The sequence below is a fragment of the Chlorocebus sabaeus genome, chromosome 1 (genome assembly GCF_047675955.1).
Source record: "Chlorocebus sabaeus isolate Y175 chromosome 1, mChlSab1.0.hap1, whole genome shotgun sequence".
Lineage (NCBI taxonomy): Eukaryota > Metazoa > Chordata > Mammalia > Primates > Cercopithecidae > Chlorocebus > Chlorocebus sabaeus.
The window spans coordinates 115,392,247-115,418,359 of record NC_132904.1 but is presented as its reverse complement, the minus strand read 5'-3'; the positions used below and the strand labels follow the sequence as shown (position 1 = coordinate 115,418,359).

General features: G+C 53.5%; 2 protein-coding genes across 6 annotated transcripts; both read right to left on the bottom strand.

Annotated features, from left to right (window-relative positions):
- Positions 1-43: 43 nt before the first annotated feature.
- On the bottom strand, positions 44-6,350 carry NHERF4 (NHERF family PDZ scaffold protein 4). The gene is made up of 10 exons (XM_073020274.1): positions 6,256-6,350; positions 4,109-4,242; positions 3,586-3,797; positions 2,801-2,990; positions 2,554-2,690; positions 2,110-2,314; positions 1,703-1,899; positions 1,387-1,614; positions 1,049-1,249; positions 44-790 (listed from the first exon to the last, which is right to left on the bottom strand). Exons 1-10 carry the CDS (start codon positions 6,348-6,350, stop codon positions 761-763), a joined length of 1,629 nt encoding a protein of 542 aa, XP_072876375.1. The 3' UTR covers positions 44-760.
- Positions 6,284-24,460, bottom strand: NLRX1 (NLR family member X1). 5 transcript variants are annotated; one of them, XM_008021183.3, is made up of 10 exons: positions 24,377-24,460; positions 19,361-19,478; positions 18,414-18,483; positions 17,848-17,936; positions 16,720-17,339; positions 15,553-16,365; positions 9,661-10,256; positions 9,013-9,099; positions 7,928-8,179; positions 6,284-7,174 (listed from the first exon to the last, which is right to left on the bottom strand). In XM_008021183.3, exons 2-10 carry the CDS (start codon positions 19,428-19,430, stop codon positions 6,853-6,855), a joined length of 2,919 nt encoding a protein of 972 aa, XP_008019374.1. In that variant the 5' UTR covers positions 19,431-19,478; positions 24,377-24,460; the 3' UTR covers positions 6,284-6,852. The 5 variants fall into 5 exon arrangements, with proteins under 5 accessions (XP_008019374.1, XP_008019373.1, XP_008019372.1 ...); XM_008021182.3 differs by lacking the exon at positions 24,377-24,460 and adding an exon at positions 21,405-21,996; XM_008021181.3 differs by lacking the exon at positions 24,377-24,460 and adding an exon at positions 21,666-21,951.
- Positions 24,461-26,113: the final 1,653 nt, after the last annotated feature.

Sequence of the window (26,113 nt, the reverse complement as noted above, 5' to 3'; positions counted from 1 at the left end):
TAGAGCTGTGGGCTCTGGCCTTTTGGCAGAGAGAAGTGGATCTTTTTTATTTTTATTTTTATTTAGTTTTCTTCTTTTTTTGTTTTTTCTTTTGTTTTGTTTATTTTTAGGAGTGGCTCTCATGCAGACATCTCAGTTCTGGGTTGACCCATTATCCCTGAGACTCAGTGATAGGAAAGAAATTTGACCAGGTCTCACCTTCTCTCCTGCAGAAGCCGCATCCCACCCCTTGAGCCTGAGGCCCTTTTGGTCCCTTCACACCACTGCCCCTTACCCCCACCAACACAAACACAGGCAGTCAGATTTATGGGGAACAGCCACTTCTATAACAAATGCAACGGTGACCAAGCACCACCCTCCGGCAATGCTAAGGCACCCACAGAGGGCAGGCATAGCTGGTCTCCAAATTTTTGCATTACACTCAAGTGTCCTGGAGTCATATCTAGAAAAGGTCCAGATGGCTTCAATCCTAGCCAGACCCACAGCCACACCTTCATCCCTGGGACACAGCTCTCCAGACTCCCACGTAACATCCTCTGGAGCCTCAGACTCCTTCAGGAACCTGCCTGAGGCCTCCAACCACACCCTCTGCTAGAAGGTGGGCCTGCAGGAAGCGGGGGAACACCGGGGCCAGCCTGTGATCGGTGGTGCCTGAGTTCCTCCAGTCTGGCTTGGAGAGAGCAATCCTGCCTCCACCACCTCGGGCCGGAGAGTGAAGACACAGTAGCCCCTGAGTATGTCTGTACCGAGCAGTGGTGCTCTACAGCAGATCCGAGGCCAGAGCCCAGTCCTATGCAGAGAGAGGAGGTAGAAGATCATTCCAGGTGGCACCCAGAAGAGTTCCTTTTTCTTTCTCACCCCCGCCCTGCAATGCCTAGGAATGGGGCTTATTTCACGGGTCCTTCTGTCCCTACCTACCACAACCTGAAGTCCCAACCTGCATACCCCACACTGCTTCACCTAGTACCTCGCTCACTCTGCCTTTCTTTCTCACTCCTCCCTGCCCTTCTCTAACTACTCACAGTCCCATCCATTTCTTCTTCCTCACCTCTGCAGCCCCAGTGGGAATCCAGGCTTCCAAGCCCCGCAGAGACCTGGCTGCCAGCTTCAGGCAGAGGGGTGGCTCAGCCTCAGGCAGCTGCTGAAGCCTCTCCAGGTCATTCTCTCCCCCAACAGGATACCCGTTCACTTCCAGAATCACATCTCCCACTTGCAGCCCAGCCCGGGCAGCTGAGCCTCCGGGAGTCACCTGGTGGTGTGGGGGCATGCAGAACAGGGGACACCAGGGGAAAGTTTGCTGGCTTAAGGCTCTGGGAGGGAAGAAGAGGAAGACTGATCAGGCAGCAAAGGATTGAAGGGATCCAAGATGCATGGGGCGTCAGTCACCTGGGAGATGAAGAGACGAGGCCCACTGGCCACACAGCTGAGTCGGAAGCCATAGCCGCCACCAGGCCCAGGGTACAGAAAGCACTGTCGGGAGCCCAGAGGGACAGAAGGCACGCCTGTGTCTTCAAGCGAAGGGACCTCTGTCTCAACTAGTGAGGCTGAGCTGCTGCCCTGGGGAGAGGCGGGAGCCTCTGTGTTCTCCAAGAAGAGGAGTGGGGATAGGCGAACCTGGAAGGTGGCAGGTAGAGCAAATCTGTTGGACCCAAGCCCTGCTCCACTCCTGCCCCAACCCTAGCCCCTGCCCCTCAGCACGCACCATGCTGAAGAAGCGGTCAGCCTCAGGGTCGACGACAATGAGGGAGACACAGGAGCCTTGCGCCTGGATCCTGGACACTGTCTCCTCATGGCCCAGCCCCTCCACGCTCTCCCCAGCCACAGCCACCAGCCGGTCCCCAGCCTGCATCCCAGCCTTCTTGGCTGGCAGTCCCGGGTCCACCTCCCACAGGAACTGTCCTGGGGCATACACATCCTCACTGCTCCTCTCCAGCTATCCTAGGCCACTGTGTGCACACCAGGGGACTGACCCCGGAGTGAACAGGAAGAGGCGGCCCAGAGCCAGAGCTCAGACAGGGACACCTCTTCTGTGCACTGAAAGGTGTATATACACTTGTGTGCCCACCCCAAGGCCCACCTTCCTCCACCACCCCCAGGGCTCCCACTCACCAGGGCGACCGTCAGGGCCCTTTTCCTCCCGGAGCAGGAACCCAAAACCCTGGGGCCCTTTCTCTAGGTGCAGACAGCGGGGCTTGGTCGGCAGTGCCCAGCCCTCTGCCAGGGGTGCAGCCAGGGGCAATCCCAGCTGGCGACACTGTTCCTCCACCTCTGGCCCTGCCACCAGCAAGGTCACCTGCTGTCCACTCTGCCAAAGCTGTGGGGACCCAGCAGGGCATCAGTATAACACCTGGGCAGGGAGAGAAGATGCATGCTCCCCCCACAGCCCCTCCTCCCAGGCACTAAGTGGAGCCTGGCACAAACTGTAGAGGGGCAGGATGGTGATCAAGGTAGGAGACCAGATAAGGAGGTTAGGTGCATAGGGCAGGAGGCGTCTTCCCGAGGTGGGGCCCAGGCCCAGACTGGGGGAGGAGAGTGGGAGACAGGCAGCCACACCTTCCTGGTGAGTTGGTTGTGAGTGAGCTTCTCCACACTGACCCCATTCACTTCCAGCAGTCGGGCCCCGGGGGGCACCCCTGCCCGCTCAGCTGCTCCTCCAGTACTTAGCACCAACCAGAAAGGACCCTGATTGCCTAGAAATCAAAAAAAAAAAAAAAAGCAAGTTCCAGTCTGTTGCCTGCCTGCCCTGAACAGGGACTGAAATCCCTCATCCTTGCCACCCCCTCGCACCCTCTGGGCTCACCATGGGTGACGCCGAAGCCAAAACCACCCTCATCTTTCACTATGTGGCACAGCCGGGGCCGGACCCCTGGGCCTAGGGTGGGACAGAGGTGGGCATCTTCTCCCAGCTGAGCTCGGGCCACGTCATGTGCATGCCGTGCCAAGACTGTCAGCAACACCCGAGGACTGCTGGCCCGGATGCGGCGTACCACCTGGACAGAGGGCACGTGGGCGTGGGTTTGGTCTAGACCCTGTTGCCAACCCCCAGGACCTCCCTGGAATCCACATTTTTTTGCCATGGGAATAGGCTTTTTTTCTTTTTTTTCTTTTCTTTTCTTTTCTTTTTTTTTTTTTTTTTGAGATGGAGTTTCGCTCTTGTTGCCCAGGCTGGAGTGCAATGGCACGATCTCGGCTCACTGCAACCTCCACCTCCCAGGTTCAAGTGATTCTCCTGCCTCAGCCTCCCGAGTAGCTGTGAGTACAGGCGCCACCACCATGCTCAGCTAATTGCTGTATTTTTAGTAGAGACAAGTTCTTGCCATGTTGCCCAGGCTGGCCTTAAACTCCTGACCTTGGGTGATCCACCTGCCTCGGCCTCCCAAAGTGCTGGGATTACAGGCATGAGCCACTGCGCCCAGCGGGAATCAGCTTTCTAGATGCCTTCCCCAACCCCTCTGACTTGGGCACTCCTAAATCCTGGGGTGTGGGGGAGTGAGGCTTGTGCCCTGCTGCCATAGTGCCCAGGGGACTGAGCAACCCACTTCTCTTTCTGAGGTGCTAGCATGCTCTCCCGGACCACAGCCTTACCACCGCGTAGTCTTCATGTTCCACAACATCGTTGTTCACCGCCAGGATCCTGTCTCCTTCCTGAAGACCCTGGCGCTGGGCAGAGGTGCCTGGGTCCACCCTGCACACCACATGCCCAGCCCTGCCCAGCTCCTGCTGCAGGTGGAAGCCAAAACTCTTGCCCTTCTCTTTGCTCAGCAAGCAGAAGCGAGGCCGCTCCAGGCTCCAGGGATCTGGAGGGTGAGGTGGGCAGCAGAAAAGGGGGAGGAGAGGGCACAGCCCAAGTACAGGTTCGCCATGTGCCTGGCAGACCCTCTGTCCTGATACAAGCAGTTTCTGCCTGGTTGGGTGTTGGGTGGTGGGATGAACACTTCATGGGCAGAGGGACTGGGACAGAATATGCCTGGCCCCTCCTATCTCTACTCCCAACTGAGGCTGTTATCAGAGTGAGACCGAGTGAGTGGTTACCAAGGAGATGGGCGGCTGTGTGGAGTTGTGGTGCCTCCAGGGAAAGGGAATGGTTGCCAGTGGGTGAGGGAGTTACCAGAGGGGTCGTAGTCTTCGGCCAGTGAGAGGACAGGGTTATCAATGCCCAGTTTTGGGTTAAACTTAAACTTCCTGCAAGGAGGCAGGGGAAGCAGGTACAAGCTGGCAGCTGGACTTGGGTCCCAGGATCTCCTTTAGGTGCTAATGGCAGTGAAGCCTCCGATTCTTTCTTCCCTGCCTCCGATTCTTCCCCTTGCCCCAACCCTCACGGCACTTACAGAGTTAACGAGGCTGTGTCCTGTAGGTCTACTGGGCAAAGAAGTGGGTGAGAGGAGGAGAGTCACATTCTTCTCCCCAGATGTGCCTCTTCCATTGGCATAAACTAAAAGGACTCAGGGGAACCCCCAAACTCAGGGCATGCCCCCTCCATTCTGCTCCAAAAGGGTCTTCTCTTCTCACTGCCATACACACAGAAATATTGTGCGGTCCTCTCCCTTCCCCTCCCCCCAAGCCCTTGGCACATAAATCTGAGCATATCAGTACAGGGTGTGGACCAGGAAGACAGACATATCAACTCACTACTTTTCTCCTGACTTGTTTACCTGCCTCAGGGCTCCAAGCCCCAAAATCAAGTGTGCCCTGGTCCCAAAGCTTCAGCCTCCAAGTTGGCCCCCTGCCTGTCCCAAAGTCCCCTGCAGAGGATTTCTCCTGGCCTCCTACCTGCAGCTTTCTCCATAGCTGGATCAGCAACCCAGTGCTGGGGTAGGGACAAGGTTCATCACAGCCACTGACCCTCCCACCCATCCCCTCCCAGGTCCCGCCTCCTTGAAGACGCTGTGGAAGCAGTGGGGTAATGGTTAACGGCAGTGAGAGTCTTTTTTTTTTTTTTTTTTGAGATGGAGATTAGCTCTTGTTGCCCAAGCTGGAGTGCAATGGCACAATCTTGGCTCATCACAACCTCTGCCTCCCAGGTTCAAGCAATTCTCCTGCCTCAGCCTCCCCAGTAGCTGGGATTACAGGCATGTGCTACCATACCCTGCTAATTTAGTATTTTTAATAGAGGTGGGGTTTCTCCATATTGGTCAGGCTGGTCTCAAACTCCCAACCTCAGGTGATCTGCCCGCCTCGGCCTCCCAAAGTGCTGGGATTACAGGCGTGAGCCACCATGCTCCGCTTAGTCTTATTCTCTGGGAAAGTGTGTGGGTTCATCCTGACTCTGTCCTGGGCCCGAGATTTTTCTGGAGACCCTGAATCTGACCCCGTTGCCCCTCTGTGCAGAGAAAGGCAGATTGCTGGTCACTAACTCCAAGCCTGGGGGGTAAGTGTGAAAAGGGTAATAAGAATTCTATGGCCCATGGTATGGTTTGGCTGTGTCCCTACCCAAATCTCATCTTGAATTGCAGCTCCCATAACTCCCTCGTGTCATGGGAGGTACCCGGTGGGAGGTAATTGAATCACAGGGGCAGGTTTTCCCGTGCTGTTTTCACGAGAGTGAATAAGTCTCATGAGATCTGATGGTTTTATAAAGGGGAGTTCCCCAGCACACACTCTCTTGCCTGCTGCCATGTAAGATGTGACTTTGCTCCTCATGTGCCTTCTGCCACAATTGTGAGGCCTCCCCAGCCATGTGGAACTGTGAGTCAATTAAACCTCTTTCCTTTATAATTTTTTTTTCTTTTTCTTTTCTTTTCTTTTTTTTTTTTTTTGACAGAGGTTCACTCTTGTTTCCCAGGCTGGAGTGCAGTGGCGCTATCTCAGCTCACTGCAACCTCCACCTCCTGGGTTCAAGCGATTCTCTTGCTTTAGCCTCTCGAGTAGCAGGGATTACAGGCATGCACCACCACACCCAGCTAATTTTGTATTTTTAGTAGGGACAAGGTTTCTCCATGTTGGTCAGGCTGGTCTCAAACTCCTAACCTCAGGTGATCCGCCCACCTCAGCCTCCCAAAGTGCTGGGATTATGGGCGTGAGCCACCATGCCCAGCCTCCTTTATAAATTACTTACCCCGTCTTGTGTACGTCTTCATTAGCAGTGTGAGATCAGAATAATACAGTCCAGCATGGCCAAACCCCATGCCAGTATCTTGTTCATGGGCCCCTCCAGCCTCCACTGCCTCTGAACCTAGTGCCCAAGAACCACGTGCAATAGATCATGGTTGGTAGTTTAACCAGAAAGACCAAGAAGAGTGCCCTTCCTGGAAGCACCAGGAAATAAAGAAGAGGTCACAATCGGTGGAAGGCACACAGCTTTTTAATAGCAGCAAGTCAGGTGCATCTGCCTCGAGGGGCCACCAAGCCATCGTATCACTGTGGCAAAGGGGGCATGAGGATGAGGAGAAAGCACCAATGCGAGGGCACCCTCAGTGTCCACAGGTGAGCATAAGTCATGAGGGGAAGTTTCCAGCACATCTGGATGGCAACACCCCTGGCATGGCAGACATAAGATGTGAGCCCCTTGGTGGCACAATCAGAGGCTCCTTGAGAGGAGGGGGAGGCAAGGTTGGTGGTGGTGCTTCAGGGCACTCTGGCCATCCAAATGCCACATGCTTTGGTCCTTCTTGATGAATGGAGAGGAGGCATGTTCCATCTCCAAGCCCGAAGCATTGATTCACCATCTTTAACTTGGAGATTCCAGACTCGGTCCTGATCGAACATGCCCTAGGAGGGCAACTGGCACAGCTGTGCGCATTCCTTTGCCCCCAGACCTGAAGGAATCTTTCTAGGGGGAGCAGTGCAAGCCAGGAGGCCACAGAGGGAAGAGGTTTAGGGCCAGTGGTCACATAGGTGCCTGCCGCCAGTGTCTCAGCTTCCAGAGCCTCCCAGCTGCTCTAGGAGGCCCCTCACCTCGCCCTCCACTCGCAGCAGCTGGGCCTTGCGCCAAGGATTAAGGGTAGCACCCCGGCTATCTTCCAGATCCCGCAGGAGGAGCTCAAGGTGTCGCTGGACCCGGGCCCGGTCCCAGCTGTTGAGGTTCCGCTGGACTTCACTGAGGATCACTGACCAGTATTCCGACACTGCCGTCCCCTCTGTCAGTGACACCACCACCCGGGCACCACCTTCAGCAGCACCCCCCAAGTCTCGCAAGACCTGGCGGCCCTCTGAGCTCAGCTCATTGAAGTAGAGGCTGGCAGGAGAGAGAAAGTCGATGCCATTCAGTAGAGCTCTGAGAAGGAGGGCCCGAGGGTAGACAGATGGAAAGCAGGGGGCCTCACATCTCATCTCCTGGCTGCAGAGTGCGATCAGGTTAAGTATCTGCAATGAGCCAGAGATGGAGGGTGCTGGCCAGTGGGAGGCAGGGACTAGTATTAAAATTCTTTTTTTTTTTTTTTTTTTTTTGAGACGGAGTCTCGCTCTGTCACCCAGGCTGGAGTGCAGTGGCATGATCTCGGCTTACCGCAACCTCCACCTCCCGGGTTCAAGCGATTCTCCTGCCTCAGCCTCCCAAGCAGCTGGGATTACAGGTGCACACCAACATGCCCAGATAATTTTTGTATGTTTAGTAGAGACAGGGTTTCACCATGTTGACCAGGCTGGTCTTGAACTCCTGACCTCAGGTGACGCACCCGCCTCGGCCTCCCAAAGTGCTGGGATTACAGACATGAGCCACCACACCCAATCCTGATACTAGAATTCAGTGGGACCAGGGACAGTAGGCCTTTAGGAGAAATGGTGGTAGGGAACTGGGGCAGTTTAAGGGCCAGTCACAGAGTGGGTGGGTTGACTCAGAGCTAGGTTGACAAGGATCAGTCAGAAACCAGGAGTAGAGGACAGGCGACAGGCCCAGGCCCAGAAGCACTCCCTAGGATTCGAAGAGCACAGTCGAGAGATGGAAGTAGTCTGAAGGGCTAGGGGCAATGGGACCAGGGACAGGACTCACTGCAGCAGTTCCAGGGAAGGGTGCTCCCGGGCAGCTCTGGCCAGGGCCAGGGCCGCTGTGTCACCAGCACCATTGTAAGCCACGTTCAGCTCCTGCAGCTGCCGGTTGCGATCCAGCTGGGCAGCCAGCAGCTCCAGACCTTCGTCCCCAAGGCCAGTGTGCAGCAGGGACAGGTGTGTCACTGAGGTGTTTCCTGCCAGCCCCTCCATCAACAGGGCAACACCTGCCGCCATCAGCGGGTTGTTGGACAGCCTACGGCCACGTGCAACCCAAGGTTATGAGGGCCCATTGAGAGGAGGGGGAGGCAAGGTTGCTGGTGGTGCTGGCAGCCTTGATGGGGCAGCACTGTGCTGGGTGTCAGGATGTGGGCCAAAGAGGGCCCTGCTTGGGGCAAGAGGAGCCTGGACATAGAAATGCAGGCCCAGGAGAAAGGGTAGAGCAATAGGGGGTGTGGTGCCTGGCAGACGAGGGAGAGTAGGGGAGCTGGCCTTTCCTTCCCTCTTTCCTTGACCCCCTTATCTATTCCCTTCCTCTTCACCATTTCTGTTTCCCTTCTTCTGCCTTTTTCACCCCCTCCACAGCCTCTGCTTTTCCCTTCCCTCTGACTCCTGTATCCTTCTCCCTGTTCTTCCTTTTTCTCTCCTCATTTGCCTCCCCTTACACCAACCAGAAACTCGGAAACCAGGTGCTCGGGTTCCCCACGTATCAGTCAACACTTCAGGGGTGTCTACTGAGTGCCCAGCATTAGGGTCATCCTCAGGAAGCTGCAGGAAAAATCCTGGAAGGGGATCAGTGGCACTGTTACCAGGCAACTGGCCGAGGTATTATTCCACCCTCTCGCCCTGCCTCCTCCAGGCTGATTTTAGCCACGTGAGAGGTTTCTTAGCACCCATTACTGGTGGCATCTTTCCCTGCTGCCCTGCTGCTTGCAGTGGACCTGGGGGAAGTGGAGGGGACCAGTCAGGGCCTAGACCCGCCTCCATTTACTATCCCTTGGGTGGGCCTGTGCCAAGTATGCCAGGAGGCAGGGAGCTCACCCTTGACCTTAGCTGGCCACCAGGATGTCCCACTCCCAGGGCACTCACCGCAGTGTGGTAATTTGGCACTGGTCATGTAGCAGCAGGTCTCGGAGGTCCTTGCAGGCCTCAGGGCCCAGGCTGTTGAGTTGCAAGCTGGAGCAGAAGGTGGCCAGAGGGGAGGTGAGAGACCAGGGAGGGAATTCAGCAAGTAGTCTGTCCATCTACCATGACCTTTTTTCATCAGCCTGCCTCTGGGAATCCATACCTGCCTCCCCTTTTTTGAGAGACAGGGTCTCACTCTGTCACCCAGGTTGGAGCACAATGGCATGATCACAACTCACTGCAGCTTCAGACACCTGGGCTCAAGCAATCCTCCCACCTCAGCCTCCTGAGTAGCTGGGACGATAGCCACGTGCCACCACACCTGACTAATTTTTAAATTCTTTTGTAGAGACAGGGTCTTGCTGTGCTGCCCAGGATGGTCTCAAACTACTAGGCTCAAGTGATGCTTCTGCCTTGTCTTCCCAAAGCAGTGGGATTACAAGCAGAAGCCACCACGGCTGGCTCCTCCCTTCTGCTGCTCCTGTCTCCTCCGCCCAAACTAGATTTCTTCATTTGGTCACTCGTCAGTACCTCTGGTTTCCCTGGCACTTTCTCTTCCCACTGCTTCACCTCCAACCCTCTTCATGCCTGTGCATGAGGATAGGTCCTCACCCCAGTTTCCGGGCACGCAGGAAGACAGGCATGAGTGTGCGCAGCCCAGCAGGGTCTAGCTGGCAGGAGGCCAAATTCACCTCATCCAGGGCATGCCTTCCACTGCCCAGCACAGACGCCACCACTGTGCACTTGACGGGTGTCATACGCACACCTGCCAAGTTGAGCTGACGAAGGGAGCTGAGCACCTCGGCAGAGAAGCGCTGGTTCTGGAACTCGTAGTGGAAGAAGAGGTGGTCAAGGAGCTCCGACGGGGGTAGCACCTGCCGGCCCAGCTTGCCCAGCTTCTTCTTGATGGCCTGGGCATTCTCCAGGGCATCCAGGTTCTTGATGGGGCAGCCAAGTTGAGCTAGCACAGCTCGGTTGTGGGCAGAGAGAAGCCCCCCCATGAATATGGGGAAGAGCTCGAAGACTTCATCCTCAGGAGGCTCATCTGGGTGGCGCCGGGGGCCCTCCACGCCTAGGATACTGGCGCCCATCTGGTCCAGAACATCATCATTGTAATAGTCCTCCTCTCGGAACATCTCCAGCACCATGGCCTGGGCCACCGCCTCCCGGCTTTTACCCACCATGCGCCCAAACACTCGTGGAACCACCTGAAAAAGAAGAAAGGGGAGGGTCACTGTGGCCTTCCACGTGCCTGTTCAGCCTTCAAGGCTCAGCTTAAGGTACACCCCGTGACTGCTCCAGCCCTGTGGTCTCCCCGTGAACTTAGCATAACTTGTCTGATCATGCTACTCCTCTGCTGCGACACCTTCCACTGCCTATGTGGCAAACTCCAAACATTTAGCCTGGAATATGAAATGATTTTTAAAACTAGAGATGGGGTCTTGCTGTGTCACCTAAGCTGGTCTTGAACTCCTGGGCTCCCTAGCCTAGGCCCCCAAAGTGCTAGGATTATAGGCTTAAGCCACTGCAGCCGGCCCAAAACTTTTAATAATTTGGCCCTAATTTGACTTTCCCAGGGTCATATCTCAACACCTGTCTCATGTGCCGCAGACATTAGGAACTTCTTTCTCTTTCCCAAACACCCTGATACATTTTCAAAGGTGAGAAGGAATTAGCATGTATTACACACTTAGTTTGGGACCGGGCTAGGTGTCACAAATACATCACCATCTTCAACATCATTGTTGTCTCAGCAGCTACGATTGATGCAGCTCCTACTGCTTTAAGGTCTTGTGTGATCTGGGCCCTGCCGACTACAATGCCTTCATCACAAGCCTCTTGGCCCCACTCACTATGCTCCTGCCTTTTTGGCTTTTTTCATCTTAACAGCGCCAAGGTCTTTCCTCCTTCAAAGCCTCCATAGGCCTGGTGCAGTGGCTCATGCCTGTAATCCCAGCACTTAGGGAGGTCGAGGCAGGAGGATCACTTGAGCCTGGGAGTTCTAGACCAGCCTGGCCAATGTAGCCAGACACTATCTCTATCGAAAAAAAAATTTTTTTTTTTGAGACAGAGTTTCGCTCTGTCACCCAGGCTGGAGTGCAGTGGCGCAATCTCTGCTCACTGCAAGCTCCGCCTCCTGGGTTCACGCCATTCTCCTAACTCAGCCTCCTGAGCAGCTGGGACTACAGGCGCCCGCCACCATGCCCAGCTAAGTTTTTGTATTTTTAGTGGAGACAGGGTTTCACCGTGTTAGCCAGAATGGTCTCGACCTCCTGACCTCATGATCTACCCACCTCGGCCTCCCAAAGTGCTGGGATTATAGGCGTGAGCCACTGCACCCGGCAAAAAAATTTTTTTAATAAAAAAGAAAATTAGCCAGGCATGGTGGCATGTGCCTGTAGTCCCTTCAGCACTGGAGGTCGGGGATGCAGTGAGCTGAGATCACACCACTGAACTCCAGCCTGGGCAACAGAGCAAGACCCTGTCTCAGAGAAAAATAAAAAAATCCTCCAGGGTGCTGCCCCTTGCTGGGGCATTTCCCCCCGACTTCTTCCCTTGGCTAATGCTACAAGGGTCAGATGACATGCCCTTCCACAAAGAGACTCTCCTGACCCCTCAAACCAGTTCCCCCACTACACACTTTCATGCCATCTGGGGCTCCTTTCCAGGCATTTGCCGTAATTTTTCCTTATATGGTTACATCGATATTTTTGTGCTGAAACTGTGCAGGAAGCAGCAGTTTCCTTCTGGGAGAGGAGCTCCGACTAGATCAGAAAGGGCAGAAGCCTGTCGTTTCCTCAGATTCTAACACACTGCCTGGCACACAGCAGGTACTCAAATATCTGACAAAGAAATAAATGTTGGGGGTTTGTGGTATCTTCCCCCATCCCTGCAATGGTAGTGAAAGGGAGGAAGGGTCATTCCTCTGGCAACAAACCATGACATTGTTTTGTAGCACCTCCTTTAACGTCTGGGTTTTTTTTTCACTTTTTGATTTTTTATTTGTTTAGAGACAGGGTCTTGCTATGTCACCCAGGCTGGAGTGCAGTGGTGTGATCCTAGCTCACTGCAGTCTTTAACTCTTGGGCTCAAGTGATTCTCCTGCCTTGGCCTCCTGAGAGCTGTGACTACAGGTGTGCACCACTGCACCTGGCTATGTTTCATGTTTACATGTGAGGTTCCTTTCATAGAGGTGATAGTACCCCTTCTCCAACACTAACCTGTGACAGAATATATCACCCTGTGAAGCTGAATCCACAGGATTGTGAATAAACAGATGGGCTCAGTGCTCTGCCAGGGCAGGCCTCCCTCCAAGAGGGCTTGGGGGTGTGGGGCTGACAATTCTTGTGGGTTTTCAATAACTGGGGGCTTTCTGAATCCCCTCGGGAGACTGCAGCCTCTCATTGCAACTCAGGTCCAGCAGGCACATCCTCAAGGCGGGGGTGGCCTCAGCAGCAGCTGTGACCTCCTATCAAAGGTGATGGTGTAAGAAGGAGTGGGCTGCACGAGCCTGTTTCTTTTCTTTCTTTTTTTTTTTGAGACAGAGTATCGCTGTGTCACCTAGACTGGAGTACAGTGGCACGATCTCAGCTCACTGCAACCTCCATTTCCTGGGCTCAAGAGATTCTCCTGCCTCAGCCTCCCAAGTAGCTGGGATTACAGACACGTGCCACCACACCCAGCTAATTTTTGTATTTTTAGTAGAAATGGGGCTTCACCATGTTGTCCAGGCTGGTCTCAAACTAAGTTTGTTTCTATGTGTGACAAACAAACAGCCTAGGCCGGGCGTGGTGGCTCACTCCTGTAATCCCGCACTTTGGGAGGCTGAGGTGGGTGGATCACCTGAAGTCAGGAGTTCAAGACCAGTCTGGCCAACATGGTGAAACCCTGTCTCTACTAAAAATACAAAAATTAGCCAGGCATGGTGGCAGGTGCCTGTAGTCCCAGCTACTCGGGAGGCTGAGCCGGAAGAATCACTTAAACCAAGGAGGCAGAGGTTGCAGTGAGCAGAGATGGTGCCACTGCACTCCAGCCTGGGCGACAGAGTGAGACTCCATCTCAAAAAAACAGAAGCAAAAAAAAAAAAAGCAATTAAACAGCACTTACCATGTGCCAGACCCTGAGGATGAGTTCCTTTAATCTTCATGTTAGGCCAGTGATATAAGTTCTAGTATTATCTCCATTTCACAGATGAGGAATCTGAGGCACAGAGTTAAGTAGCCTGTCTAAGATCTCACAGCTAATTAAGTAGCAGAGCCTGGATCTGAACTCAAATAGCTGAGTTACCAAATTCCTGTGCTTACTCCTTATGCTTTGGTGCCTATAAAAAGAAAAAGGTGGCTGGGAACACTGGTTCACACCTGTAGCCCAGCACTTTGGGAGGCCAAAGTGAGAGGATCACTAATGAGACACCATCTCTACAAAATTAAACAATTTTTATTTTTTAATTTAATTTTATTTTATTATTTTTTTTTTATTTTTGAGAGGGAGTCTCACTCTGTCACTCAGGCTAGAGTGCAGTGGCGCAATCTTGGCTCACTGCAACCTCCGCCTCCCAGGTTCAAGCAATTCTTCCGCCTCAGCCTCCCAAGTGGCTGGGATTACAGGCACCCGGCACCACACTTGGCTAACCATGTTGACCAGGTTGGTCTCAAACTCCTGATCTCAGGTGATCCACCTGCCTCACCTCCCAAAGTGCTGGGATTATAGGCGTGAGCCACTGCACCCGGCTACAAAATTAAAATTTTTAAAAATTAGCCGGGGATGGTGGCACATGCCTGAGGTGCCAGCTACTCAGTGAAGTTGAGGTGGGAGGATGGCTTGAGCCCAGGAGGTTGAAGCTGCAGTGAGCTATGATTGCACCACTGCACTCTAGCCTGAGCAACAGAGTAAGACTCTGTCTCAAAAAATAAAAATACATTTAAATTTTTTTTTTAAGTGTTGAAATTCTGCCAGCACTAATCAGCACTCTGCCTCCTCAAAATCGGTTGCTGAAACAACCTAGAGAAAACAAAGGTTACCTAGCAAGTTCCCACAGCTTGACAGAAATATCCATAATGCACCAGTATAGTTTGGCAAAAAGAGCACAGGATTCAGAATCACAAAGCCCTGAGCTCCTATCCCAGCTTTTTAAACTTACTATTTGAGTGATTTTGGACAAGTTACTTTACCTCTTGAGCCTCAGTTTATTCCTCTGTAAAAGGGATCATAACAGTACTTCCAGGCCGGGCACGGTGGCTCATACCTGTAATCCCAGCACTTTGGAAGGCCGAGGCAGGTGGATCACCTGAAGTCAGGAGTTCAAGACCAGCCCAACCAACATGATGAAACTCTGTCTCTACTAAAAATAAAAAAGTTAGCCGGGTGTGGTGGCGCACATCTGTAATCCCAGCTACTCAGGAGGCTGAGACAGGAAAATCGCTTGAACCTGGGAGGCGGAGGTTACAGTGAGCTGACATCGCGCCGTTGCACCCCAGCCTGGGCAACAAGAGTGAAACTCCTTCTCAAAAAAAAAAAAGGCCGGGCGCGGTGGCTCAAGCCTGTAATCCCAGCACTTTGGGAGGCCAAGACGGGTGGATCACGAGGTCAGGAGATCGAGACCATCCTGGCTAACACGGTGAAACCCCGTCTCTACTAAAAAATACAAAAAACTAGCCGGGTGAGGTGGTGGGCACCTGTAGTCCCAGCTACTCGAGAGGCTGAGGCAGGAGAATGGCGTGAACCCGGGAGGCGGAGCTTGCAGTGAGCTGAGATCCGGCCACTGCACTCCAGCCTGGGTGACAGAGCGAGGCTCTGTCTCAAAAAAAAAAAAAAAAAAAAATAGTATTTCCTTTCCAGGAGTGATGTGAAAAACAAAAGGATGAACACTGATAAAGCGCCTGGCACACATCACACACACAGTGGCTCCTTCCAGCCCTCAAAGACTTCGTTCAGCTGTGCCGCTCACAGCACAGTCCTCAAGTCTATAATTTGGTTTCTGGAGTGGACCTGCCCTCAGGATGACTCCCCTAAGCCAATTACCAATGCCATTCATCTTCCTAGTATAAATGAATAAAATGGCATCTGCTTTATAAACCTGTCCCTGGTGATTTAGTTAGGATGAGTCATCACTCTCAGAGCCTAATCACCTCTGGAGGAACAGACACAATCGAGTTTCTGGGCCTGCAAAGCAGAGGACAGGCCTGCCTCCTAGGAGGAAAGACACAAAAAAGAAACCATTTTTAGGAATCCATGTAGGATTGTTATTAAAGTCCCTATGTCCCCAGATTCCCCTCCCCAGCCACCAAGCCTTCCCCAGCCTTGTGGCTTCTCTCTAAGCAATCCCACCAAAAGCCAAAATGCCCAGAGCTGAAACCAGATCCAGGAAGAAGATTCATACCTGTGCAGGAAGCAGCAGTTTCCTGCTGGGAGAGGAGCAAGGGGTGAACAGGGAACCATGTGGGGGCATGGGCAGCTTGGGGTGCTGGGGAGGGAAGAAGCAGGTGGGGGTCTCAGGCATGTTACCTTGATCAGGTTGAAGAGCAGAGGCAGAGCCCGCAGAGGCAGCAGCTTGGCCATGATGCCCAGTACCAGGCTGACGTCCTCCCCTACACGGCCCACGAGCTCAGCCACTTCCTTGCCCACCTTTTGCAGGGTCGTCTTGCGCAAACCCAGCACAATGTAGAGGGCGGCCAGGTATTCCTGCATGGCAGGCACGGTGAACACGAAGGTTCCCGCGCGCCCCGGCTCCACACATGGGGCCAGGAAAAACCTCAGGGCATCCCGGCGGAAGACGTGCAGCAGCTGAAACTCCTCCTCCGTCTTGATGCCAGCCTCCAGGCAGCCACAGACATCCTCTTCAGAGAAGTAGGTCTTGCGGGAGGACACCCCCTCATAGGCCAACTTGCCCATGGTTCGGGCTGCATAGGCCATCAGGGACAAATTGGAGGCGTCAGTGCTGTCCAGGGTTTCCCCGCTGAAGTTGAGGCGCAGGAAGCTGGTGTAGATACTTGTAAGGGTCTGCCCAGCAGGCGTGGGGGCATGCAGGAAGTGCAAAGTGGCACAGACGAGCCAGCAATAGGACGGCAGGAAACAGGCAGCGGCGATCTGGTGGTGCCCCTCCAGGTTCCGGGAGAGCATCTGCACCAGGTTGTCACGCTGAGCTGGTGCGGCGGAGACACCTGAACCGCACCCGCAGTCCGGCTGGTTGAGGCGGAGCTGGAAGTAGAGCTTCTGCAGGTTGGTATCAGAGAAACCACAGATCTCACCATAGCGGCCCACGTACTTGCTGGGGATACGGCCAATGGCAGAGGGCCGAGTGGTCACTAGAATGCTGGCCTGGGAAGATCATGGTTGAAAGTTAAGAAAGACCTTAGTGTCCTGTTGACTGCCTCTATTCCCAGGGGAGCCCTGAAGACTGAGTGTCCAAGGAGGAAGACATTGATGAGGATAACAGTTATAACTAGCAATTACTGAACTCCTGCTGTGATCCAGGCCGCTGTGCTAATGTTATGTGCAGTATCCCATTTGATCAGAGCAACTCAAGAAGAAAGGAACAGAAGCCTGTGGAAGTTACTGACTTGTTCTGGGTCACACTGCTGGGAAGTGAAGGGCCCAGGTGTTAAAGTAACCCAGGACCTACGGGGCGAGTCAAGGGGCAACAGTGATAGCCTGGGGTGAAGGGCCACCCACCTCGGGCAGCATGTATTTGCGCAGCAAGTTGACGATGATAGCAGCTGGTTCCTCTGGTTGCTCCGGGTCACTGCAAAGTCCCGTGCCTGCCAGTCGGAAGTCGAGGTTGAGACGCTCTAAGCCATGGAGCACAAAGAGGAGGTGGGACCCAGCGGCAGCCATCAGGGGCAGAACCTCCTTCAGGGGCGTGTAGCGCTGGGCCACAAGTTGGCACAAGGAGACTGGGGCAGGGCCCAGGGATGACAGGTCCTCGCAGGAGAAGGGGATGAGCAGCTCGAAGGCTGGCAGCCGCCCGTAACACCAGTCCAGAACCATCTTGCGCACCAGCGTGCTCTTGCCTGTGCCCACTGTCCCATACAGCACCACTGTCTGCACCCGGCGCCCAGAGGCATCCGGGTTAAAGAGCTGAGACAGGGCCAGTGGGGGGAGCCCAGCCTGGGGTGGCTGATGCTCCAGGGCCAGCTCCGCGGGTGGGCGAAGTAGCTCATCAGGGGTGCTCTCGCGGATCACAGGATCAACGTGGACCGTGTCTAGGGCAAAGGTCGGGCCAAACTGGCGCTCCTCCCTGGGCAGCCTGCTGAACCACTCAGCCAGGTTCCGGCGGTACCGCTGTATGGCTTCTGAGTGGGAAGACAAGGGAAATGGGTCAGAGAAAGGGGCCTGGAGATGTAGCTTAGGGCCAATCAGGGCGGTGGTGAGGTCAGGCTGGGACATCAAGGCATAGATGCTGGGGCCCACAATGGTGGGCACACAAGACTCCCTGAGAAAATATAGACTGTCCAGAAAGTCCAGAATCCCTATGTCAGAAAGTGGGGAGCCACTGGACATGTAATGCTGAGCCTGGACCAACTGGTTTCACAGTGACCTATGTGCCGTCTTAAAGCGCTTGACCCAACTTGGCTGAGGATAGGATGGTATGGCTCTCCTAGTGCTTTGTACATGTAAGTGTGCATTGCAAGAGTATTGCAGGAAGGGATACACAGACGGATGGGAGGGAGGCAGAGAGAGGAGGAGGGACCACCGATGGAAGATGGCAGTGGATCCTCTATGCCTTCCTCGCCCTGCTTCTCCTTCCAGCCCCATCTCCCCACCACACCCCCTGACCAGGGTCCCAGCCAGTCCCTTTACCAGTTGCAGAGGCACTGGGGAACAGCCGTCCATGCCTCCCGGACCGGGAAGCACTGTCTGCCAAGTTTCCATGGTGGCGTATAAAGGCCCTGGGAACAAGGAGAGGGGATGAGCTGGGACTTGGATCTTGGGTCAGCCCCTTCGAAAGCTCTGGATCCAAGCCTGTCTGCACTGCTAGATTTCCGCTTTCCTCAGATGCAGGCCCCACACTGGACCCCCAAGTTTAGAGGCTTGTCTGACTCTCACACCCTTCCCAGGTGCTGAGGCCTTAACCCTAGCCCTCCAGCCCCCACTGCTGACTGCCTGCCTGGAACTCAGGCTGGTCATGCCAGGCTCCACCCACTTCCCACAGGGTCCTCCCTCCACTGACTACTATGCCTTCTACCACAGATGATCTAAGCCAACTTCCTCTCAGGCCTTGGAGCTGCCACTGTATCCTCCCTCCCCCAGAGGACCAAGCCCCTCCCCAAGGTCCCCAAGAGATCAAGCTAGCCCCAAGTCTTGACCCTTCACAGTCTGCTCTGTTGTGCCCAGATTAGTCCTAAGGTATGACACCCAGGCCTCACCTAGGGGGCCCAAGGGGACGCTTCCCTTGAAGGGGCCAACTCCAGTGGATCAGGAAAGGGATACGTTCATCTACAGAGAGAAGGAAGAAATAGCATCTGCAGATCCCATCCCATACACAGAACCCATGTCTACATCAAACCCCCCAGTATTTGCTCTCATAGCAGCATGTACTGCCCTTTTGCAGCAGTTATTTTGCAACTTTATATTTCATTGTGTGATTATTTGATTAACATTCATTCCTCTCTCCTCCATGAGAGGGATCACATTTGGGTGTTTTAAAATTTTTTTGTCACCCTTACATCTGTTTTTGTTCACAATTTCTTACTTAGAACTTAACACCAGGTCTGCAGTACAGCAGGCACTCAGTAAATCTCTGTTGTATGTAAAGTAAAGTCAGACAAGTTCCTAGACTTATGTAGCTACAAGAGACTCTTGAAGACGATCTAGTCCAACTCCTTTTTTTTTTTTGAGACAGAGTCTTACTCTATTGTCCAGGCTGGAGTGCAATGGTGCAATTTCGGCTCACTGCAACTTCTGCCTCCCAGGTTCAAATGATTCTCCTGCCTCAGCCTCCCAACTAGCTGGGATTACAGGTGTGCACCACCATGCCCGGCTAATTTTTTTTTGTAGTTTTAATAGAGATAGGGTTTCACCATGTTGCCAGGCTGGTCTTGAACTCCTGACCTCGTGATCCGACCGCCTTGGCCTCCCAAAGTACTAGAATTACAGGAATGAGCCACTGCACCTAGCCAAGTCCAACTCCCTTATTTTACGATGGGAAAAAGGCAGCTGAGGAAGGTGAGGTGACATGCTGAAGGTCAACAGATAGAGAATCACAGAGCTGAGACTAGTGCACCTGGTATCTGGATCCCTGCTGTCTTGGAGGCATCATGTGGACCCTGGAAAGCAAGAAACATAAAAACAGAAACCCCTGCTTCCTACTCACCTGGTGGCTGGAGTGCTCTTCCAAAACCAGAGCCCCAAGAGGCCCTGGGCAAATGGTGGCCCCACCTCATTCTGGGAGAGAAGGCCAGAGCCTGGGGGGCCTAGGACTGACTTCTATCCTGCAAGAAGAATGGTATGAATGGATCACTGCCACCACTCCTCCCCTGCACCCCTAACCCCATTCCAGCCAAGGAGGGACCTTCCTCCCAAGAGAGGATCAGCCCTTCCTCAAATGTTGTCCCTGCTGAAGCCCTGGCCTGGCTTTCAGCTCTCATCCCTCTCCCAAACTCTCCAACTTGAGGGATCCCATTCTACTGCCTCAGCCTCCCAAGTAGCTGGGATTACAGGTGCCCACCACCACAGTGGGGTAATTTTTGTAGTTTTAGTAGAGATGGGGTTTACCATGTTGGTCAAGCTGGTCTCGAACTTCTGACCAAGGCAGGTAATCCACCTGCCTTGGCTTTGCAAAGTGCTGGGATTACGAGCATGAGCCATCACACCCAGCCTTCCTACCACGTCTTGCCTCTCCCCTGAAGCTTCACAAACACCTTTCCCTGAGTTCCACCCTGGGAAACTGCTTCATTTAGATGGCCTTTTTCCTTCTTGGTTGCCAGCAAGCTCAGATAGGAGTCCTGTGTTCATTTACAGTGGCTTTCCTGTGCCTAGATTTTCCAGTAATAATTATCCATCCCACTCTGCCTTTCTTCCCCAGATATCAGGTCCTTTTAGCTGAGTTTTAATGGCTTATCATTTTATGTTCTCTATGACTTTTATGTAAGCAGCTTTTGAAGCTGACATAAATAACAAATAAATGAATGAACTTCTCACTTGACATCTCCAGATGGACAACCTGCCACTGCTTCAAACTTCTCCCATGTAAAACTGAACTCATCATTCCTCTCCTCTTGTCATTTACCTTGCTGCAAATCTTCCCACCCACGCCTTACACTAGAAACCTGACCTCTGTCTTCAAATCTTTCTTCTCCTGCTCCTTCAGGCAGTGTGAAGAGTACCAGCAATTCCTCCCCACTGCTTTGCCAGCCAGTTGCTGCCCTGACCAGCATTTATTGGACACGATCTCTTCACCAGCCTTTCTGCCTTCAGTCTCATCCCATTCTAATCCCTCCCTCACCCCAGGCACCAAGCACCTCCCGAAAGTCTGAGGTTACGAGATTACGAGTCCAAACACCGGGCTCTCACAAACTATTTTTCTGAGTTTGTCCCAGCCCGTACCTTATTCCCCAGGCTCACCGGATTCTTGCTCTTGCTGTCCTAAATTTGTTCATACACTCTTCTCAGTTTGGAATGACCTTTCTCCTCTGTTAGAGTCCCAACCAATCTTTTTTTTTTTTTTTTTTTTTTTTTTTCTGAGACAGGGTCTCTCGCTCTGTTGCCCAGGCTGGAGTGGAGTGGTGCGATCTCAGCTCACAGCAACCTCTACCTCCTAGGCTCAAGCAATCCTCCTGCTTCAGCCTCCTGAGTAGCTAGGACTACAGTGGTGTGCCACCACACCTGGCTAATTTTTGTTTTTTGTTTTTGTAGAGACCGGGTTTTCACCATTTTTGCCCAGGGTGGTCTCGAACTCCCGGGCTAAAGTGATCCGCCCGCCTTGGCCTCCCAAAGTGCAGGGACTGCAGGCTCAAGCCACCACTCGGGCCCCAATCAATCTTTTAAGATCCTACTCAAAAGTCTCCGTCCCTGGAAAGTCTTTTCTGAGGCCTCTGAACTCACTTAAATGGAATGTGTCCCTATTTAGCACCTGGTCTCCTCCACTGAGATCGGGGCTTCTTGGGCAGGGCACGCTTAGGGAGAACTGGCTGCATTAGGCCACCAGCGGAGGAGCTGGCAGGCTGCTGGCCCGTCCCAGGGGCTGGGGAAGGGTTAAGAGAGGGCTCCGGAAGCCTGACAAAGCCTAGGTTCCGGGTTAACCTCGGATCTAGGGCCACTGAGTCAAGACGGGACTCGCAGGGCCAAGGGCAGTTCTCCGGTGATCACCCAGATCTCCAGGGCAGTGAGAAAAGGAGGGGGCACTGCAGGAAACGTACAGGGGCGGTGTTCCCACAGGTCCAGAGCTCCTCCACCAAACTGGGTCCCAAACAGCTCTCCTACTTTCAGGTTGCCTCGGGGAACCACGGGGAGACTTGCCAGAACGCCCGCCATTCAGCGCCCAGCTCCGTCCCTCTCGTTCCCGGCCGGGATCTCCCCGCCGCCCTTGCACAGCCTCCTCCCCCGGCCCGCCCTGCCCCACGCTCATCACGGCCTCCCAGCCAGGGGCGCAGTGGCGATCAAGCCCGCCAGGCCTTTACCCGCGGCTGCACAGTTCCGGGAGACGTCGGCCGCGGCCCGGAGGGGTCGGCTGAGCGGACACCGGCGTCTCCCGCTGACTCCCAGAGTCCCCGGCTCCTCGGCGAGGCGCTTCCTGCCCGCCTCCGCCCGCCTGCTTGGCCCTGGCACCTGGCCCTGGCAGCGGGAGTGAAAGAGGACGAGCCCAGACACTTGGATCTGCGGGGTCTGAGGGGGTCAGCGAGAGGGGCCCGGTGCTCCGGAGCAGGCGCAGGGCTGGCACTCGGGCGCCACCCGTCCCGCCATCGCCCCCGCCCCCGCCCCCGCCCCTCCCTGCCTCCATCCCCGCGGGCATTGACGCTAGTACTGCCCTCTGCAGGTTCCCAAGCGCCAGTGACGCCCAGTGACCTCACTAACCACCTCCCAGGCTGGGCTGCTTGTTAGGCCCATTTTACAGATGAAGAAACTGATGCTCAGAAGGGTGAAATGACTTGTGCAGGTTGATTCAGTTAGGAAGTGGATGAGCCAGAACAAAATCCCGGGCCTGAGTCTTCCTACCTTACCCCTGGGCCTCCCTGAGGCACAGGTGTCGGGGGGATTCTTCCCGCTGTCCCTCTCTACTTCCCCAGCCTACCTTCAGGCAGAGACCTGAGCCTAAGACTTCCTTGGGTTCTCCCTTAGGTATCTGGTCCTCTTCAGACCCCAGACCTATAAGTGTGTGGCCTCTGGTAACCTTGGTTAAGAAAGGAGGAAGAATGGGGGCTGAAGGACAGCTTGCACCCCAACCTGCTCTTCGGGTCTGACACCCATTCATGGCCTAGCCCTGGGGCTTCCCAGTTCCCGAAGCTCCCACCCTTATCCCTGCACTTCCACACACTTCCACACCCTGGGCTCACGTAGCCCAGAAAGGGGAGCCACCCACCACCCACAGCTGGGGCACGCCTTTGTATGCAAGCATGAGTGGACAATATTCACACAACAGAGCTGTGCACTAGGGCACCAACAGACAGGCTCTCCAGGGCAGGGCTGGGAAGAGGACTTACTGAAAACAATGTGGATGTTTCATTTAGACATTTGTTCACTCATTGTAGTGTGGTATTGGGTAGTACTGAGCACCTCGCCCCCTTGAGCCAGGTTCAGCACTAGGCCCTGGGCTGCCAACCAAAACAAGGCATGCACCTCATTTTAATGGAACCAACTACCACATTTACAAATGATGTACTTCAAGGCCAAGGCAGGAGGATCATTTGAGACCAGGAGTTCAAGACCAGCCTGGGCAATACAGTGAGACCCTGTCTCTACTTAAAATGAAAATAGAAAATAAGGATGGGCACGGTGGCTCACACCTGTAATCCCAGCACTTTGGGAGGCCGACGCGGACGGGTCACAAGGTCAGGAGATCAAGACCATCCTTGCTAACACGATGAAACCCCGTCTCTACTAAAAATACAAAAAATTAGCCGGGCGTGGTGGCGGGTGCCTGTAGTCCCAGCTACTCGGGAGGCTGAGGCAGGAGAATGGCCTGAACCTGGGAGGCGGAGCTTGCAGTGAGCAGAGATTGCGCCACTGCACTCCAGCCTGGGCAACAGAGTGAGACTCCATCTCAAAAAAAAAAAAAAAAAGAGAAAGAAAATAAAAAAGAAAATAAAAATATAAAAAACAGACAAACAAATGATATCCGTCAGTGGCAGAGGCAAAGCATTAGGAGAGTCTGGAAAAGGGAGTGCAGAGGAGGTAACATTTGTACTGGATCTGAAAAAATAAATCAGAGGGCCACGAGCAGTGGCTCATGCCTGTAATCTCAGCACTTTGGAAGGCTGGGGGTGAGGGCAGATCTCCTGAGGCCAGGAGTTTCAGACCAGCTCAAACTGGTCACCATGGCCAACATGGTGAAACCCCGTCTCTACTAAAAATACAAAAAATTGGCCAGGCATGGTGGCTTTTACCTGTAATCCTAGCACTTTGGGAGGCCAAGGCAGGCGGATTTCCTGAGCCCAGAAGTTCACGACCAGCCTGGACAACATGGTGAAACCTCATCTCTACTAAAAATACAAAAATTAGCCAGGCTGGGTGATGCATGCCTGCAGTCCCAGCTACACAGGAGGCTGAGGCGAGAGAATTGCTTGAATCCAGGAGGCGGAGGTTGCTGTGAGCCGAGATCACACTACTGCACTCTAGCCTGGGAGACAAGCAAGACTCCATATCCAAAAAAAAAATCAACCAGGAGTGGTGGCGTGGGCCTGTAGTAGCAGCTACTCAGGAGGCTGAGGCACAAGAATTGCTTGAACTTGGGAGGCAGAGGTTGCAGTGAGCCAAGATTATGTCACTGCACTCTAGCTTGGGAGATAAAGTGAAACTCTGTCTCAAAAATAAAAATAAAAGCACAAAAAATTATCTGGGCATGGTGGCACATGCCTATAATCACAGCTACTGGGGAGACTGAAGCAGGAGAATTGCTTGAACCTGGGAGGCGGAGGTCACAGTGAACCGAGATTGTGCCACTGTACTCCAACCTGGGCAATAAAGAGAGACCCAGTCTCAATAAATAAATAAATCAGAGAAAGGAAGGGCAGGGCATGCCAGCAGCAGGGTGAACAACACATTTGCATTTTAAAAGAGGTTCTTCAAGGAGAGTAGAATGGAATGTGGGAGGGGAAGTATAGGAACCCCATGAATGTAGTCTCAGGGGTGACAGTTTGGGCCTGATAAACTCCTCTAGTTTAATTCCACTTACCTAGCCATGCAAGGCAGTCACCTGGCGGCAGTTCCTGGACACAGCTCAGAGCAATCTGTTTTCCTTCCCTGTCACCTTCCCCATGGATACGACAGCCATGTAGGTTTTATTAATAACATATACTTTGGCCTCTTGCAGACAGAAGTACTGTGAGTCATGCCGTGGGCATGTCCTCTGTTGTGTGACCTCGGGATGGGGCACAGTGGCTCACGCCTAGAATCCCAGCACTCTGGGAGGCCGAGGTGGGTGGATCACCTGAGGTCAGTGATCCTGACCTTCGAGACCAGCCTGACCAACATGGTGAAACCCCATCTCTACTAAAAATACAAAAAAATTAGCCAGGCGTGGTGGCAGGCGCCTGTAGCCCCGGCTACTCAGGAGACTAAGGCAGGAGAATCACTGGAATGCAGAAGGCAGAGGTTGCAGTGAGCCAAGATCATGCCACTGCACACTCCAGCCTTGGCTAGAGTGAGACTCTGTCTAAAAAAAAAAAAAAATTATAGCATGAGGCCGGAGTGTGGTCGCTCACACCTGCAATCCCAGCACTTTAGGAGGCTGAGGCAGAAGGATCGCTTGAGCCCAGGAGTTTGAGACCTGCTTGGGCAACATAATAAAACCCTGACTCCACAAAAAATAATTAAAAAAAAAAAATTAGCCAGGCATGGTGGCATGCACCTGCAGTCCCAGCTACTCTAGAGGCTGAGATGGGAGGATCCCTTGAGCCCAGGAGGTTGAGGCTGCAGTAAGCCATGACTGCACCTTGTACTCTAGCATGGGTGACAGAACGAGACCCTGTCTCAAAAAAAAAAAAAAAAAAAGAATTATTGCACGGACAACTGTCTTGGTCAACTCTGGTCTTCAGCACTTTGCATAGGTCTGGACAGAGAAGGTGATTGTGTTAAAGAAGATGATGTCGGCCGGGTGTGGTGGCTCATGCCTGTAATCCCAGCACTTTGGGAGGCCAATGTGGGTGGATCGCCTGAGCTCAGGAGTTCGAGACCATCAGGGCTATATGGTGAAACCCCATCTCTACTAAAAATACAAAAAAATCAACCAGGTGTGGTGGTGCACGCCTCTAATCCCAGCTGGAGGCTGAGGCAGGAGAATTGCTTGAGCCCCAGAGGCGAAGGTTCCAGTGAGCTGAGATGGTGCCACTGCACTCCAGCCTGGGCGACAGAGAGAGACTCTGTTTCAAAAAAAAAAAACAAAAGAATACAGTATCTCAAGAGCTTGCTCAAGTCATTTCTTCAAGCCTAGGTTTCCTTTTCTATTTTGTGTACTTATTTTTATTTATTTATTTATTTTGAGGCAGAGTTTCACTCTCGTTGCCCAGGCTGGAGTGCAATGGTGCGATCTCAGCTCACCGCAACCTCCGCCTCCCAGGTTCAAGAGATTCTCCTGCCTCAGCCTCCTGAGTAGCTGGGATTACAGGCATGCACTACCATGCCTGGCTAATTTTTGTATTTTTAGTAGAGATGGGGTTTCTCCATGTTGGTCAGGCTGATCCCAAACTCCGACCTCAGGTGATCTGCCCGCCTCGGCCTCCCAAAGTGCTGGGATTACAGGCATGAGCTACCACGCCCGGACTCCTTTTCTATAAAAGAAGGACATGATAGTGCTCATACCAGCAGTCTCGTGGGGTTGCTGTGGGAATCAAAAGAGCTCTCTTAGCAAATATGTGAGCCACTCTACGAGTGTTCTCTGTGCCTGCATGGCCTTTGCTGGCTCTGGAAGGCC